The sequence below is a fragment of the Tachysurus vachellii genome, chromosome 16, assembly GCF_030014155.1.
Source record: "Tachysurus vachellii isolate PV-2020 chromosome 16, HZAU_Pvac_v1, whole genome shotgun sequence".
NCBI lineage: Eukaryota > Metazoa > Chordata > Actinopteri > Siluriformes > Bagridae > Tachysurus > Tachysurus vachellii.
In genome coordinates this window covers 12,033,991-12,051,785 of record NC_083475.1, presented here as the reverse complement: position 1 = coordinate 12,051,785, position 17,795 = coordinate 12,033,991, and the positions used below count along the sequence as shown (strand labels likewise).

Here is a 17,795-nt window from a genome sequence, read left to right as displayed (position 1 = left end):
TAAGACCAGAAAATCCATATACAAGATCAAATGCATTCCACTGTCCAAGGTGCTGAAATCTGCCATTTTTTTGTGACTTGACCTTGTTTTGGAACTGACCAACATGGTTTGGACTAATGGCATCCCTAATAAAATCCACTATAATCCTTCAGCTGAGATCTTCTGAGATTTTGGAGAATCCAAAATAATTTTAATAAGTCACTGTTTTGCTGATACTGTTGTTGTTGAAGCGTTTGACCCAAAATATGTAGATTATGTAAATGATGTCTATAAAAATATGAAGATTTTAGGGCACAACAATGTTTAATAGTTTTTCATTTCCCATGTGCCATAAATAAATATGTTAAATAAATGTACAAAAGTGATCCTTGAGTTCCAATTTGTGTCATTTAAAGATACACTATATTCACTGTACCATATAATAGTTACAAATCATACTCCCAGTTACTCCCAGTTTACTGCACAAGTATTTGGTGATTCATACTGTTACTGACTTCCTCAAAACAGTGTCAATATTCTCATGTAGCTCTTATGAGAGTCTACAGTTGTATATTGTGCTGATCAATTTAGAATTATGGTGTTATTCAAATCATATTCTTATTTAAAGGACTGATGTGTCCGCAGAATATCATCTCAGGCAAAAAGGAGCCATACCTGTGTTGACTGAAGAACAAAACCAGATTAATCAAGTGGGATGAGGTGTGGATTCTGCTAAGGTGAAATGAAATCCTGCCGGCATAGCACTGGTTTGTGAATAAGACTGAAGGCTTCTGCTCTAAAACATCATTCAGTGCAAAACGTGTAATTCGATCTAGGCTCTTGACGTCTTTAAACAATGTCTACTCAAGCCAGCAAATCAATACAGCAGACAGTCCATATATTGTATGTATATGTGAATATGTTATTAGTCGTCTGACTTCAAGAAGTGCGATTCTAAGCAAAATGGAATGTCAAAGCAAAATGCGTTTTACAAACAGCCTACGGGGGAAAAAACTTTTTTGCACATGCGTCGACGGCAAAAAAGAAAGCTTTTTTTTTAACACGCGTTAATACATGATCCGATTATTCCGTGCTTGAGTTACACATATATTTTAATTTACATTTACTGTAAAAAACAGTAACTGGCCTTTAACGCGGAGGAGGGAAGCCATCGCTTGCTCAAGTATTTGTGGGCTTGTGGCGTGGAAAGCACTTGTGTTAGCACTTGTGTCTGCATTGCGTCGGAACCCCCTCCTCTCTCTCTCTCTCTCTCTCTCTCTCTCTCTCTCTCTCACTTCCTCACCACGCTGAGTGTGCGTATGAAAACCTGCAATGTGCTTTAACATCACCATGGACTTATTTTCTCTTGCAAATCTTCATTCCTCCCACCCTTCCTTTCTCTCTCTCTCTTCAGCCTGCTGGCGTATGTGTGCTAAAGAGAGTGTGTGTGTGCGAGTGTGAGAGAGAGAGAGAGAGAGAGAGAGAGAGTGTGTGTGTGTGTGTGTGTATGTGTGTTTGTCTCTTGTCTTTGCATCTCGGGACGTCTGTGTCTTTTTGATTTGCACCGAAGAGGGAAAAGCTGTTGAAGCTGCGCCTCGTTGGAAAAAATGCACTCCACACGCTGTCATCGGTATCATTATGTTCGGCATGACTTCAACACCCCGTTTTAAAGACTTCACTTGCCTGTTATTGCAAACTCGGATTGCGTCTGAAACGGAACATGGGAAGCACCTCTGTATGTTAACGAAGACAAAGCAGCCGATTAATATTTCAAGAAATCGTATAGTGCTGCGCGTACTGCAGTAATGCTGTATTCATATTGAAAAAACAAGGGGGGGCAGTGCAAAGTTGGAGCACCGACAGCACACACACACACACACACACACACACACACACACACACACACACACACAGGTGGAGTGCCCCGGTATCGAGGAAGCCCTGAAAACCTCGCCAAAGGTAAGCGAAAAAAAACCCCACTTCACTATGTACTGTTTGTTAGTACCACACTGCAGCTATCAGTACGTCATAAGACCTGCTTGTAAAATTTCCAGTGCTGCATTAACACCTACAGCGTTTATATAAGCACTGCAACGCTGTATTTGACGTTATATATTCTTTAAACTCAACATTGAAGATTGCTTTTGTAATATAATAATAATTAAGCATGGTAGTGTAAGGTGCAATACACTACCAATTTTGCACTTAGAAGGTGGACAGGAACCTTAAACTTAAATGCTGACACATACATTCTGAAGCTCCTCTTAATTGCATACAATCCAAGAGATTACTTTATCAAGCATTATCTGTCTTAGACAGGAAGGAACAATTTGCTGACCAGGCAAACCTTGTGCAGGCTTTTTCTGCTGTGATATCTTCTGATATCTAATTACCATCCTTTCTCTCCATCTGTCTGTCTCGTTTTTCTCCGGTTGAGTGGTGAGTGAAAGAAGATGATGCAGTGGTCTACTGGAACTGGGAGCAGTCGAATTGGTAGTAAAAAGGAACCATATGAGTTTTCTCTTCTTATGGGGCTTGTGTCATAGCTTTTGTAAACAGTGGAGAGCAGAGACAATACAGGAGCTGGATGTCTGCTCATCTAGCTTCAATATTTTTTCTGGTATTGTGAGCCTAAGCTGCAGAAATGACTGTGGTGGCAGGAGATAACATGGATGAGACCTCAACCCTGCCAGGGCATCCACATGATCCGTACCAACATGACCATGAGGACCACGAGTGCTGCGAGCGTGTTGTTATCAACATCTCAGGCCTGCGCTTTGAAACTCAACTCAAAACACTTTCCCAGTTCCCAGACACACTGCTGGGAAATCCCAAAAAGCGGATGCGATACTTTGACCCTTTAAGGAATGAATACTTCTTCGACAGGAACCGGCCAAGCTTTGATGCCATCCTCTACTACTATCAGTCAGGTGGGCGGTTAAGAAGACCTGTCAATGTCCCTTTAGACATGTTCTCTGAAGAGATCAAATTTTATGAGCTTGGAGTAGAGGCAATGGAAAAATTTCGTGAGGATGAGGGCTTTATTCGTGAAGAGGAGCGTCCACTGCCAGACAATGAATTTCAGAGACAAGTATGGCTCCTGTTCGAACACCCAGAGAGCTCAGGCCCTGCACGAGGCATTGCAATTGTGTCAGTAATGGTCATTCTGATATCTATAGTAATATTTTGTTTGGAGACCTTGCCAGAACTCAAAGAGGATCCACAAGGGCGTTTGCAGACTATTGGGAACAGCACTTTTTACTACAAGCCAAACATTTTCACAGACCCCTTCTTTATTGTGGAAACCCTCTGCATCATTTGGTTCTCATTTGAACTGATTGTACGTTTTTTTGCTTGCCCGAGCAAGGCAGCGTACTTTAAAAACATGATGAACACGATAGATGTAGTGGCAATCATTCCCTATTTCATCACGCTTGGCACAGAGCTTGCTGAAGATGAAGAGGGGAAGGAAGTAAAGGTATCGGGTGAACAGGCCACATCTCTGGCAATCCTCAGGGTTATTCGTCTTGTCCGGGTGTTTAGGATCTTCAAATTGTCAAGGCACTCTAAAGGACTGCAGATATTGGGGCAAACGCTGAAAGCCAGCATGAGAGAGCTGGGCCTCTTAATCTTTTTTCTTTTCATCGGTGTCATCTTGTTCTCTAGCGCAGTGTATTTTGCAGAGGCTGAAGAGAAGGAGTCCTTCTTCACCAGTATTCCTGATGCATTCTGGTGGGCCGTGGTGTCAATGACTACCGTGGGCTACGGTGATATGTACCCTGTGACCATCGGTGGCAAGATTGTGGGTTCCCTTTGCGCCATTGCTGGTGTGCTCACCATTGCACTTCCCGTCCCTGTGATTGTGTCCAACTTTAACTATTTTTACCACAGAGAAACAGAAGGAGAGGAGCAGGCACAGCTCCTTAATGTGAGTAATCCCAACATTGCATCCGACTCAGACTCCAGTCGACGCAGCTCATCTGTCATAAGCAAGTCGGAATACGTGGAGACAGACGATGACATGAATAACAGCATTGACAATTTTAGGGAGGCAAACCTGAGAACTGGGAACTGTACTATCTCAAACCAGAACTGTGTGAATAAGGGCAAGCTTCTGACCGATGTGTAATTCTTGTTTTATTTTATTTTCAAGAAACAACAAACATGACTTAATAATAAGGGAATGCTTTAAATAGGCCTAGGTCAATGCATTATTGCATTGTATTTGCTTTACCAATACAAGGAATATATTCATAAGCCACTGAATTTCAAAATGCTTGCTGAAAATAAAGATATTGTAGATAAAAAGGAGATGAAATACAGTTCCAAATGGAAACTCTGTCCACCTGACAGTGTGATGAGCAGGAAAATAGACTAGACATGGATTATTATATCTATAGCATCTGGAATTGAGTTCCTGATTGAGTTCCAGATTCTGATATGTTGTCCCTTTTTTGGGTGATAGGTGCAGTTGATCTCAAGGTTCACTGAACAACAATGCACCTCATTATTAATGGAAAAATCATGGCTTCTTGCCAGTGCTCATATTTCTCCATCAGATGCTAAAACTCTTATTACTATAAGATCCTATTCCATGTGAAAAATAGAACATGGCTTTTGGAAGTGTATAAGCATGTTGAAATATTCTTTGGTTATCAATCATGGCATGCTCAAATCATTACCTCAATATTTTCTCTATTCATTTACATATTGCCCTCAGATTTCAGACTTTGGTTTTGCAAAATGCAGTGCTTATGTTTTGTTGCTGGTATGGATTGAGAAATGAATGTTTAATCGTAAGGTTAGTGAAGGAGCAGTGAAGCTTTGAGGCCTACTCAACTCAGGTACTATGTATCTTGATATCATTTCAGCATGGCACCATTATTAAAAAGATCATAATGGATCTTTTTGTATATACTTGTTAATACTGGGATCCATACCAATTTCAACAATATATTTTGAAATAATATAGAAGTATATTGTAATGGCATTTATTAGCAATGCCATTCCACTCTGAACAGTATTACATCCACAGTTAAAGGGACATAGAGGTAAAACCATGCACATTATAGAACTGGCAATTAATAGAAACTGTTTAAAGATACGTAAATTAGGTCTTTGTAGGATTCCAGGGTATCTGATGGTCAGTGAGATGAACTTTTTGTATATGGCTGATTCATTAGGCTATATCTACACCTGTCAATGCAATGCTTTAAAAGTCAAACAAATGCATTCATGCTTGTCCTACCAACTTAACAACAATCAGTGAACTTCTTAAAAGCCACTGTACAGCTCTCATTAACTACCCTTTACTGCTGAAACACAATTAAGAGTTACAACATATTAACCAGTCAACTTTACACGTAAAATATTTAGTGTATCTGCTTTGACATCTATGCTGTTTGAAGATATACATATATTACTCTGTATATGTTGCATATAGTGCCTTTAACCCCTTTACTGACAGAATTTTAAAAAAGTGCCTCCATGTACAATAACATCAGTTTTACTGTGCAACTCCTTTTAACTGTATGATGCAATGTCAAGGACCAATCTGATTATGATTTGTACTATAATAGTCAGAATATGCACAGGAAAACAACGTTTGGTGTTTCTGAGTCCATGACAAATTTCAGAATGAACAAGGTTCATCACATGGCTTCAGTGTGCAGAAAGTCATGATTTGCTGATTGTTAAAATCAAATCTGCTTGACAAGGTGTACAAGGGAAAGTAAAAACTATTAGACCTCAGAAAACCAGTGGGATATCCTTGTGTTTGCCCTGTCAAACATTGTACATAAAACCTGGTCGATGAGTTAATCCGAGAAACAGTAAATGTTGTGTAGAGATGAGTTAGAAATATATATTTTTCATCTTTTTGGATGTCTGTCCATCCATCTCTTTTATTTATTTTTTTTAGTGTCCGTCTACCTCAATGTGCTCATGTATGAACTAAAATCCCAGAAGCTTAACATCCTGCTAGGCATTCTACCACTGCCTTTTCAAACAACTATTGAAGAACCTTTATCTGCTAGTTTATTCAAAATAGTGTAAAGATTTGTGACACTATTAAAAAAAGGTGATCAGTTATCAAAATATAATCTGAGGCACCATAGGTATTCCCTTTTGCAAGAAATGTTCAACAGATTTTTAACACTGCCAGGAAATATAGCAACCTACTGCACAGAGAAAACAGTATATTTATCCATATAGCGACAACTGATAATTAAAGGGGAACAGTAACAAATACTTTGTAAACCAGACAAATAATGCTAGACTGGAGATTACACTGTATGATATGCTGGGCTGCATGTCTTTGAAAAGCAGTTTGCTAATCTTCTCAGAGGAAGAAGCCAAGTTAGGAAGGAGTTAGATTGTTACTGCTAGAAAAAGCTGCAGCACTTTGTCACCTGTAAGTGTATAAATAGATCTTATAAACCAAGGAAAACAATGTAGCAGCAGTATTCTTTAATCTCCGGAAAGTACAAGTGTTTAATAAGCAAAGTACTGTCCCTATATATTTCTATAGAATAATAATACATAACTTTGATAGAGGCCAAAGCTGTAGGAAGGAACTAACTTAAGAAGCCATTACAGATAAACACAAGGACCAAGAATAGTTCTATTTTAACTCTTCAGTTTGGATGAAGAGCATGACTGAAATTTAACTGCCATTATATTTTAAAGCATTATATATATATAACTAATTGCATACAAAACTGAGCATTATACCTAAACTATATATCACACAGGAAAGGTGGAAAGCATGACAAAAGCATTTAGCATTTCTCATTTTTGTAATTAAACTGCAAATAAAGAAAATGCATGGGGCAAAATTTAAATAAGACTTCCATAAAAAAAATTGTCATAATGTGGTACAATCTAAAATTATTTGAATATAGAAAAATTACTTTAATATTTTAAAAACGTGTATTGATTAATCATTGCAAGAGGAAAACTGTGCTCACCTCTTTTTGTTCTTCCTCATTTGCATTATACCCAACTGTAGTTTGTTTGTTTGTTTATTTATTTATTTATTTATTTTTATTTTTCTACATCAGCTTTAATAATTATTATGTAAGCTTTAGTGCAGAGGGATTCTTTGGTGTCTTTACTCAACATGATAGTTAATGACATGATATGTTCATGCATCCTGTTGCCTTTACATAGAATAAATATATGCCCTAATGTTTAGTAATCTTGCACAAAAATCATCTGACCCATACTCTGAGATGCTAAGAGCCATGACAGCAGAGTACCACAAAGTGGAATTTGGTCTAAAAGAATTAAAATGTATTGAATTGCTGGGCTAAAATTCATTATCTGACATAATATTTATTATTCCACCCATGTCTCTGTTTATGTTTAAAAATGGTTAATGTGGTGAGCTTTTGTGTTCATTTAACTGCTTAATTATAGTCTGCATGGAAATAAAAACAAGAACTGCATGATTCAAATAATTAAAATGATGAAAATCAAGCTGAATCAACACCCACATGTTTTTATTTTTCAATTTAATGCCAAATTATTATTATTATTATTATTATTATTATTATTATTATTATTATTATTATTATTATTATTATTATTATTATTATTATCATCATCATCACATCTTTGTAAGTACATACACAAATTTTTTTCCCATACATAGCTGGGTGTTTTATCACAGACTACACGCACACTCAAACACACACACACACACACACACACACACACACACACACACACACACACACACACACACACATACACACGCACCCTGTTCATCATATGATGCTGGTGAAGGCATAGTCTATGGTCTATGCAAGGATGTTCCTCCCATGTCCATCCTATTGCACATCTATATCAATAAATATAAATGCCTATAAATATGATCTCTACTGTCTTTCTTTCCTGAAAAAGATTATGGAAAATGCTGAATTTGATCAAACGCTAGGATTCCTATTGAAGCCAGATATTAGCAAATGTATTATAACTGTGGACACAAAATGTTACCTGAATTTTAATATAACACTGAATAACTGTTGTATTGAGGGATGAGTAGTAAGAAGTGAATCAGCTCAAGAATCCAGAGTCTCATGGTACAGTACAGTCACTAATCTTCCAAATCAAGTGCAGCAGCGTACCTCACAAGGAAGCTCCCTAGATGGCTTCATGTACAGTTTGCTTGGAAACATCTGGAGATCCCCCAAAAAGGAGCTGAAATGTTTGCTGGGGAACTTTATTTAAATTATTAAGGGTAGTTATCAGGCACTTCAGGAGTCACCTGGGAACTCTTTTACCATTCCATTGGATTTTACCATTTTTCTCTTAGTGTGGAATCACAATCTTGGTGATTTAAACTAAATCCTAAATAGATCCATAGGGGGAAGGTTTGTCTCTTGCATTTGAAGCTGTTGTCTCTTGTGCCACACAAACTTTAAGCTGTTCAAGTAAAGCTAGGGAGTGTAGACCGAGGCCCTCTGTATCTCTCTTTCTCAATGCATCTGTATGTTCATTAAAGACTTGAGCTTCACCACCATACTGTTCACCAGTCTGTTCATTGATAAAAGTACATTTTAACCATAAAAAGTATCCTTTGTATTACTAATAGGTTTTTAACAATAGTTTTGAAACTGCCCAATTTTACCATGGATTGTGTTTTGTACTTTTTGTACAAAATTCTTTGTTTTGTAAGTAGCTCTGTATGTGACTGCCTATTAAGTGACTAAAATTAATATGAAATGTAAATAAATGCATCCATATTTTTATCATCCTTATGTGTAATCGGTTGTCCAATAAGCACTGTTTATGTGTCTATATTGCTTCAAATACCCAAAATAGATAAGGCTTAAAACAAGAGCCTTTTTTACATGTAAATAAATAACATTTTATTAAATCTATTTTTGAATGGACTTTTTTGTGAATTTTTTTTCTCTCCAAATATGGTCATGGTTCTTGTACTCAAAATGTTATTCTTCACATAAGATGAATTTATGAAGGTAAACAGTACAGTAACTTGTAATTTGTAAATTACAAAGGAATTAATGTAAAAAAATGTATGAATACAAATAAAATAATAAATATTATTTCAAGAATCAATAATTAATAATAATCAATATTAATATCAATATAATGGATGTATTAGTATTATTATTAATTATAATAATTATTAATACTTTATTATAAATAAACAGTTTGTGGTCACTAGCCTTTCAGTTATCATCTACTATACCTTTAGTGTACATACCTGGTTTTCAGCTTGTTACCAAGAAATGTAGCTTATATTACAAATTCCCATCACTTTGGCAACAACAGCCTCCACCTTCTTGTAGTGATCTTGATCAGTGATTGTTACTATATATGTGGAAAGACTAAACAGTTTTTGCCTTGTCTCTCGGTCTAGGAACATATGTTGACATGATGATGGGCCAATGTAATTGTGACCCTGCTGGTAATTATGAGCAGACAGAAAGACAAATTCTGCCAAGCTGATCAAACATAACAGTGTAAAGTATATTGAAAAAAAAGAGATAAATTATCCCCTGTTTTTTATGCTTAAAGGAAAGTCTGTGTATGTGTTTAAAGACATATGTTTTGAACTTTAATTGTCGTAATTAAGTTTTTTTTTTTAACTATTTTTATTTGTTTATTTTTTTCTCATATGCCAATATATCGGAGAAAGACATTGACTTTTCTTAGTGTAACTATGTCCTTACATTGTTTGCATGAGTCTACAAGAGGCCACATTTTGGCGTCCATACCACCTAGTTGCCTAGCAACATGACTGTAACCACTTGAAATGTTTTCAGATTCCCATTTTGAAAGCAGAATTTTAAACGCACCAATTTCAGACAGTTTTACTGCCAATTGCAACTACTACAATTTAATAATCACAAACACTACATGTTAATTAGTACCAGTAACAATCAGCCTTGGCAGTCTCTTACTGTACAGTAAGTATGTATTTTTCTTCATCAAGTGAACTAGAATTCTAAGTGCAACTAAATCAGCAAAAGCCATGTGGCAAAATGTGTTATTATGAGATGAATGATCTGAGGAGATAAAGAATAAAGGTCAAATTCTGTAATTTCAAAAAGTATGTATTGTGCAAAAAAATAGCATATTGACCAAAGAATAACATACCCATGGTGCAGCATGGTCATGGTGGAGGCATGGAGTTACTTTTTCCATCCAGAACTTTATCAGGGTGTATACTATCCATTGTACACTGATGAGAATTGCATGTAATGAGTACAAAAAAAGGTAGATTATTTCTTTATCATAATCCCATTGGATTATTAATAATAATTGAATAGCCTAAGCACATGTGGTCCAAACAAAGAACATACAACACAGAAGTATAGAAGGGTAGATGAGGGTTTTTAATTAAGAGGGTTACAGCAGTTTACAACATGTGGTATTTAGAGGAAACATGGCATGAACCTAGTAGGGTATCACAAACATGAAACAGTATTAAAAAAATAAATCGTGAAACCATCTGCATAAATGTCTTTAAGTGAAGTGTCTGATAGTTTGCCCCAGAATCTCTTATATAATCATTGAGACCTCATGATATAATGGACTGCTCAGCCCTAAATGTTGGCAATCTAGTGATATATTTTAGAATAATATCAAACATTACAACTAGCTATCAATGATCTGAAATAACAATAATATGGTCACTACATCCAAGTACTTGCAAATGTCTCATGTAGGTGGTCCATTTTATGCTTCATACACAAGGGTGGGAAGAAAGACAGCTTTGTGAAACATAAGGTAGGAGTTGTGTTGAACTTTAAGGTCATCATTTTCAAAGACTCAGTTTGGAAAAGGCCACATTTGTGTAGCTTAGGTGGTTGTGGATTTCATGGTCTCCTAGGTCTACAAAACACATTCACATTTAGGTGTGATTAAATATCCTTATAGCTGTCAGACTGTAGAACTGCATTGGTGGTGGCTGATAGAGGAACTTGGCTTTCTTCAGGTTCATGGATAGGCCCAGGGATTCGTTGTGTGCTGTAGAACTTGCTCAGAAATGTAAGTAATTGTGTTGCCTCTTAAACAGCAAATGTTGCCAGTATTCATATATGAGACTCATCTCACTCATTTCTGACTTTTTAGTCAACCATTTGACATTATTTAGCAGTTAAGTGTTTAATAACAACAGATAGCAAAATATAGCAGCTTTGATAATGGTTGATGTGATTCTACTACTATAACAAACTGATTAACAAATCAAAATCTTTAAATACTGTAAAAGCATTACTGCTACTACAAATAATAGTAGTACTACTGTTAATAATAAATAACCAGTGTAAAATAATAATATTTTTATCTCTACATAATTAGAGTGAGACTCATTATATAACAATAATACAGTGATTATAAATTGTGTATATTTATAAATTGTATAAATAGTATGTATAATTGCTACTACAACATAATAACTATTTTAATCTGCTTAAGTCATATTATTATACATTTCTTTGTTACAGTATAACACAAACCTTACTCATAACTCTTCAATCTAAAGCTCATCTTTAAGCAATCTGTAAACAAAAATCACATAAACCACATGTCATGTAACATGGAATTATCAGATTCAAAAGGATTCCTTCTGTGCATACCTTTCATGTCTCTTAGATTTTAAGATAACATCCCATGCCACTTAGTCTGGACATTGACTACAACCAAATCAAACAGGATTCCAACAGATAAGTGGGAATTTTAATGCTGGTCATAAATTAGACATCAAGAACATTTGACACAAGTTCCTTCCCCACGGAGCCACTTCACAGTGTGGCATCCAAAAAGCAAGAGGAGAGAGCATGTGGGAAGCAAGTCACAATGTTTTATTCATGGATGGATTTGGGGTGTTGATAAAATCTTAGATAAGTCCCTTGAGAACAGTGGTGGGACCCATGATTTACCACTTAAAATCCCAAAATCTGTTAGCAGTCCAGACTTTAATTCTTCCCTCTTTTAATTACACACCATATGCTTCAAAATAATTACTGAATAATCAGCTGAGACTTTATGGGCTTAATGCGTGTTTGACTGAATTCCCCTTCATCTACTGTAAAGTCAGGTATAGCACACAACAGGATGTGCTCTTACTGGAAACTAATCCAAACCGCTAGCACACTGAAGTAGATTATTCTCCTTTCCTAAAATATGTTATTCCTCTTATACCACAGCACAACACATACACATTAATGTTGTATTACATTAAATATGTAAAACAAGCTAACACAAGTAATAGTAACAACAGCAGTCATTCCCATACCAGTCTTTTCATTTTTTTTTCCTCTTTTGATGTTACAAAGAAAAGAAAGGCAGCTTGTCGTGTTACTAAGAAGCACAAAGTTTTCTATGAGAAACCTTACTGTCAAAGTGTGCTGACACTTGGGACATTTTTTTTTTTTAATTTATTTATTAGTAGGCATGGATTATGTGGAGCATCTGCCTGTGAATTTTCTGTTACTGTAAAAATAACACAAATTAGAACCAAACCCAATTTATTTAAATTTATAATGGTTTCATAACTAACAGATTCAATTATGACTCTAGATACTGCCAGGATTGAGGATATGCTCACTTGATTTTCAATTTAAATTAGTGTAGTATGAGCACTGGCACACTTCCTATTCAACAGCAATAATAAAGAGTGACGTTTTGGTGTAAGACATAATTAAGTCTCTCGTAATGATGACACTGAACTTCAGAGTTTTGCTATTCTACCATAAAAATATAAATTCCAGATTGTTAGAAAATTATGATACAACCATAAATATGTCATGTCTAAGTATATGTGAGATTGTTGAGGCAAAATCATTATAGAATTTTTGCTTGTTTCCAAAATGTGAGCACTTTCTATGTATGTATCCAGATGTTTTATGAAGAGCCAGAAAAGGATGGTTTAGTGGAGCCTCAGGCATTGTACATGTGGCGTTAGTGTGGGAGTAAAGTGAGCGAGAGAAAATGCAAATGCAAATAAAAAAGCATAGAAAGCAGCCACAAAAAGAGGAAAGTGAAAAATACAGAGTGAAAGTCCCTGAAAATAGAGAATTTATGCTGCTAGGAAAGAACAAGGAGGAAAATACATACACATGTACATATAGATGTACACAGCAGCATGCAGAGGCACAGCTGAGAGCTGCCATGATCTTCACCCGTTGCATTGTGGGACTTCAGTGTTGCACGCTGTGCATGGCAGGATGTGGGGAGCTTTTGGCTGCTCTACACAAGCATGACTAAAAATTTAGAGGTATCTTTTATGCCAACATATGTTCACACACTGGGCAGTCTTTTGGCAGCAGCTCAACAGTTTACAAACTGTTCCCCTATTTAGACCATATTTTATAGATGAAGGAAGAAAATTAATGATCCTTAACACCTTTAAGCATGATTGCTAAAACAAAACAGAGGCATATCCATGTGATTTTGGGTGTACCTGCACTCCATGGCTCATCCCTCTCCTCCTCCTGCTTCACACAAATATGCTCACTATAACGATTTCAACAACTGAAACAGCATTTCAACAGATTTCATCATAGTGCTGGAATATGTACTGACTGCTAACCCAAAACCTACTGTATCACTTGTTCATGTCTTTTTTCTCTTGCTCACTCACACTCCACATCGATCCTCCTACACATTCCCAAGCACTGCTAACCCCCACCATCCTGCCTACTAGCAGCACCCCCCCCTCAGTCCACTTCTCCTCTCCTTTCCTCTCCTCTTCTGGCTCTGACGGCCCACTCGTGGGCTGGTTGCATAATGCCCACGGCCTGTTCAATTACTTAGAAATGCTTCATGGCTGTGTTGTTTGAGTGAAAATCAGTAAGTTGATCTGGATGAAACTTAAGCCTTTGTGAAGTAGACTTTTTGCTCTTTCTGCTGTCTTTGTTTAAATATAGTCAGGATCTGTATTCTGAAAGTAACTTGCACTGAAAAACCATTGGTATCAGATAAATGATCCATGCCAAAGAGTATGGTTTCCACGATTTTCACAAGCAGGGCAGCCAGGGCAAGGCAGGTATGAATCATACAGAAATACATTTACAGAAATGTACTTATGAATGCAAGTAAGCTATGCAAATGTAAATATAAATAAATAAATAAATTTTTTCATTATCACCACCCTCTTTATCCTGGCCAGGATGGCAGTTTATGCAGAGCCTGGAAGCACTGGATGCTGTGCAGGAATCCACCCTGAATGGGATGGCAGTTCATCTTGACAAAAGAAAATATTTATATATACATTTTTCTATTGGAATTTTCCCTAATTTTCTCCCAAATTTATTCATTAACAATTTCCACACACACATGCACGCACACACACATTTTAGCTGGGCTATAATTAACTATATATGACTAACTGCAAAACTGCAAAAATCCCAGCTTGTAGGCTGGGACACTGCAAAGAAGAAATAAGGTTTCAAGCTTGGATTATTAATTCATTAAGTGTGTAGACATACTTTAGTTTAATCATTAATTTCCAGTCTAAACGAATCTTATCTATGTAAATTAAGATCATCAAAGTCATCGTAAACACCCCACATGACAAAAGAAAATGAACTAAATGGACATCTTCCAGGAGAGTTCGTGTTCTGATGAGTTTCTTTTACTTCAGCATGATAGGTCAGTTACATGCTACATTCAGCTTATTTACTCTTATAATGCTTTAGATCTCACTTGAACATTATTCAACAGATGGCAGGAAGCAGACAGAAATGTCTATACAATACAAGTGGATTTCATGCTGCCTATTTTCAGCCGGACAAGATACGACCATTCACATCAGCAATATTTATAACAGCATGTCAGCATGCAGTATGTGTTGAAGCTATATATCACTTGGCAGACTGTGATTCCAGCAGTGCAACCCTAGCTCTCTCTTGGCAGAGGGCATATGGAAGTATACTGTTACCTTGTGTGTGAGACTACATGAGAGGTTTGTCAGGTCACAACCCTGTGAATGACAACAATGATACTCTCTTCTTTTGGAAGCTTCTGGAAAAGTTACATTGCTGTTGTCGAAATAAAAACATGTGGTGGATAAGTAAGTTTTAATGGATTTCAAAGACCATTATCTAATAACTTCTTTCAGCAAAACACTTTCTCTCTCTCTCTCTCTCTCTCTCTCTCTCTCTCTCTCTCTCTCTCTCTCTCTCTCTCTCTCTCTCTCTCTTACATACACACACACAAACACACACATATACACACTTTGTCAGGACCTTACAATGACACAATTATTGATGTAAACCGTTAATACAATGATTGCCCATAAACCCAAACCAGTAACAAAAAGCTAATCTTTTTATTTCTCTTTCAATTTTTAAAAAAAAATAAAATCTGTAGTTTTTTTTTAGCATTACTGCCAGATATTTTTTATCATGCAACATTCAGCACATGACACAGACTTTATTTCTTACAGCTCAACAGAACATTTTATAACTAATAACACTCTAAATACTACTAATAATAACAATAATATCTTGTAAGTCAACTGCTGCTGCCATTCCATATTTATTTGTCACTCTCAGATCAGTGTTAACATTTCAGTATCATATAATGGATATACAGATATATAGTTTTATATATATATATATATATATATATATATATATATATATATATATATATATATATATATATATATATATAGTTATATTATAATATTATAATGTTATATTATAATATTAAAACATACTGTATGGGCCTTTGATCTTCATTTTAACAATATTGGAAGATTCAAGTAATATGACTAAACAAATAGAACCAAAGATGTTTTTTAAATGATCTATTAAATTTAAGTTTTAAAAAAATCTCTTGTGAGGAAAAAGTAAGGAAATCCCCACATTTATTTGTACTTAAAATGTATAAAAATTACCTACAGGTGTATCACATCAGGTGCAAATTATTAGAACATTGTTAGAGAGCATTTTGAAGGAGACTTGCCTTATTTAAACAGCAGATATTTATTTTGGTTTGCTCTTAATTGTTGAAGTGTGATCTATCACCATGGTTAAATCCAAAGAGCTCTCTGAGGCAAGAAGATAGAGAAAGAAGATTGTTGATACTTATGAGTCTGGTAAGGAAAAAAAAAGATCTCAAAAGAATTTATTATCAGCCATTCCACGGTCCGATAATCATTTACAAGTGGAGAACATTTGAAACAACTGCCAACATGGCCAAATCGGGCCATCCAAACAAATTCACCCCAAGAGCAGACTGCAAGATGCTTAAAGAAGTAAAATATCATCACTGGTCCTACAGCAAGCTCTTACTACAGTTGATCTCAAAGTGTATGAATCTACAATCAGAAAGAGTCTGCACAACTTAAATTATCTTTGGAGGTGTGCAAAGAGGAAATCTTTGCTGTCTAAGAAAAACATGAGGGCAAGACTGAAGTATGCCAAGGAACACAGAGGCAAAGGCCAAGACTTCTGGAATAATGTGGTTTAAACAGGTGAGTCTAAATTTGAATTATTTGTAGAACATAACAGAGGGCTTGTTTAGCAAAAACCAAATACAGCATTTCAGCAAAAGAACCTCATACCAACTATGAAACATTGAGGTTGGAAGTGTTATGGTTTGTGGATGCTTTGCTGCAGCAGGACCTGGTCAGCTCACCGTCATAGAATCCACTACGTATTCTACATTGTATCAGTAGCTGCCTGAGGAACACGTGAGACCATCTGTCAAAAATTTGTCAATTTTTTAGCTAAAGCAGGACTGGACCTTACAACATGAATATGACTTAAAACGTACTAGAAAAATCCCCCAAGGACTGGCTGGACAGTAAAAAATTTTTAATTCTGGAAGTCAAAGTCCAGATCTAAATCCTACAGAGATCCTGTGTGGTGATTTAAAACAGACTGTGCATGCAAGAAATCCCTCAAACATCACACAGCTGAAAGAATTCTGCATTGAGGAGTGAGGAAAACTTTGATGTCAGAAACTGGTACAGTAGATGGCTACAAGAAACGTCTCATCGAGGTTATTTCAGCCATAGGGGAAACACTAGCTATTAGGGAACAGGATGTCCTAACTTTTTCCTCAGTTGGAATACTCATTTTTGTCGATTTATTTTGTTTAATAAGCAAAAACAGAGTGATTTGTTGTTGTTTACATGCAATTACATCAAATTCAACTATAGGTACAAATTAAAACAAGATCAAAAATTGACATGTTGATATTTTTTATTATACAACTGAATACTGAATACACCCTGCTACATACTGTGCTACATACTGATTTAAACAGTAATGGAAAGAACTGTAAAAGGTCAATTATTAAGAATTAACTTGCAAATATTGCACAACATTAAATACAAATATAAATGTTCCAAAATAATGTGCCTTTTTTAACAAATACGTAATTGTAATCATTGTCGCTGGCAACTTGATGTGTTGTAAGACGTATAAAACATTTCAGGACATGCTGTTGTATGGAAGTAATAATATTTCAGCTTGTTTACTCTCCAACAACAGCATGCTCCGTGTCACGAAAAACTCACAAAGACAGATGCAAATACAGGTGAGCAAGCATTAATGTCACAAAAGCAAACAATCCAAAACAGCAGGAAGAATCGTTGTCAGTCAACAGGCACAGGTCAGGCGATCAGCAAACAAAACAGCGTGGGTGAGGCAAGGTAACGAAGTGCATTATAAGGGGTCATAAGTGTGAGAGCATGAACAATATAGCAAATACTTCACAGTGAATTGAATGAATGAAAGTCCTCAACTGTGCTGAGTGTATGAGGCTGATTGAACAATCAGTAGCTTGGTGACTGAGAGTTGGTAAGTGTGTGTGTATCTGTGTGA

At 36.1% G+C, this 17,795-nt stretch overlaps 1 protein-coding gene across 1 annotated transcript; it reads left to right on the top strand.

Annotated features, from left to right (window-relative positions):
• The first annotated feature begins 1,391 nt into the window (after window positions 1-1,391).
• kcna1b (potassium voltage-gated channel, shaker-related subfamily, member 1b) lies at window positions 1,392-4,130 on the top strand. Its single transcript, XM_060889964.1, has 2 exons — window positions 1,392-1,938; window positions 2,417-4,130. The coding sequence occupies exon 2, from the start codon at window positions 2,624-2,626 to the stop codon at window positions 4,106-4,108; it is 1,485 nt and encodes a 494-aa protein (XP_060745947.1). The 5' UTR covers window positions 1,392-1,938; window positions 2,417-2,623; the 3' UTR covers window positions 4,109-4,130.
• Window positions 4,131-17,795: the final 13,665 nt, after the last annotated feature.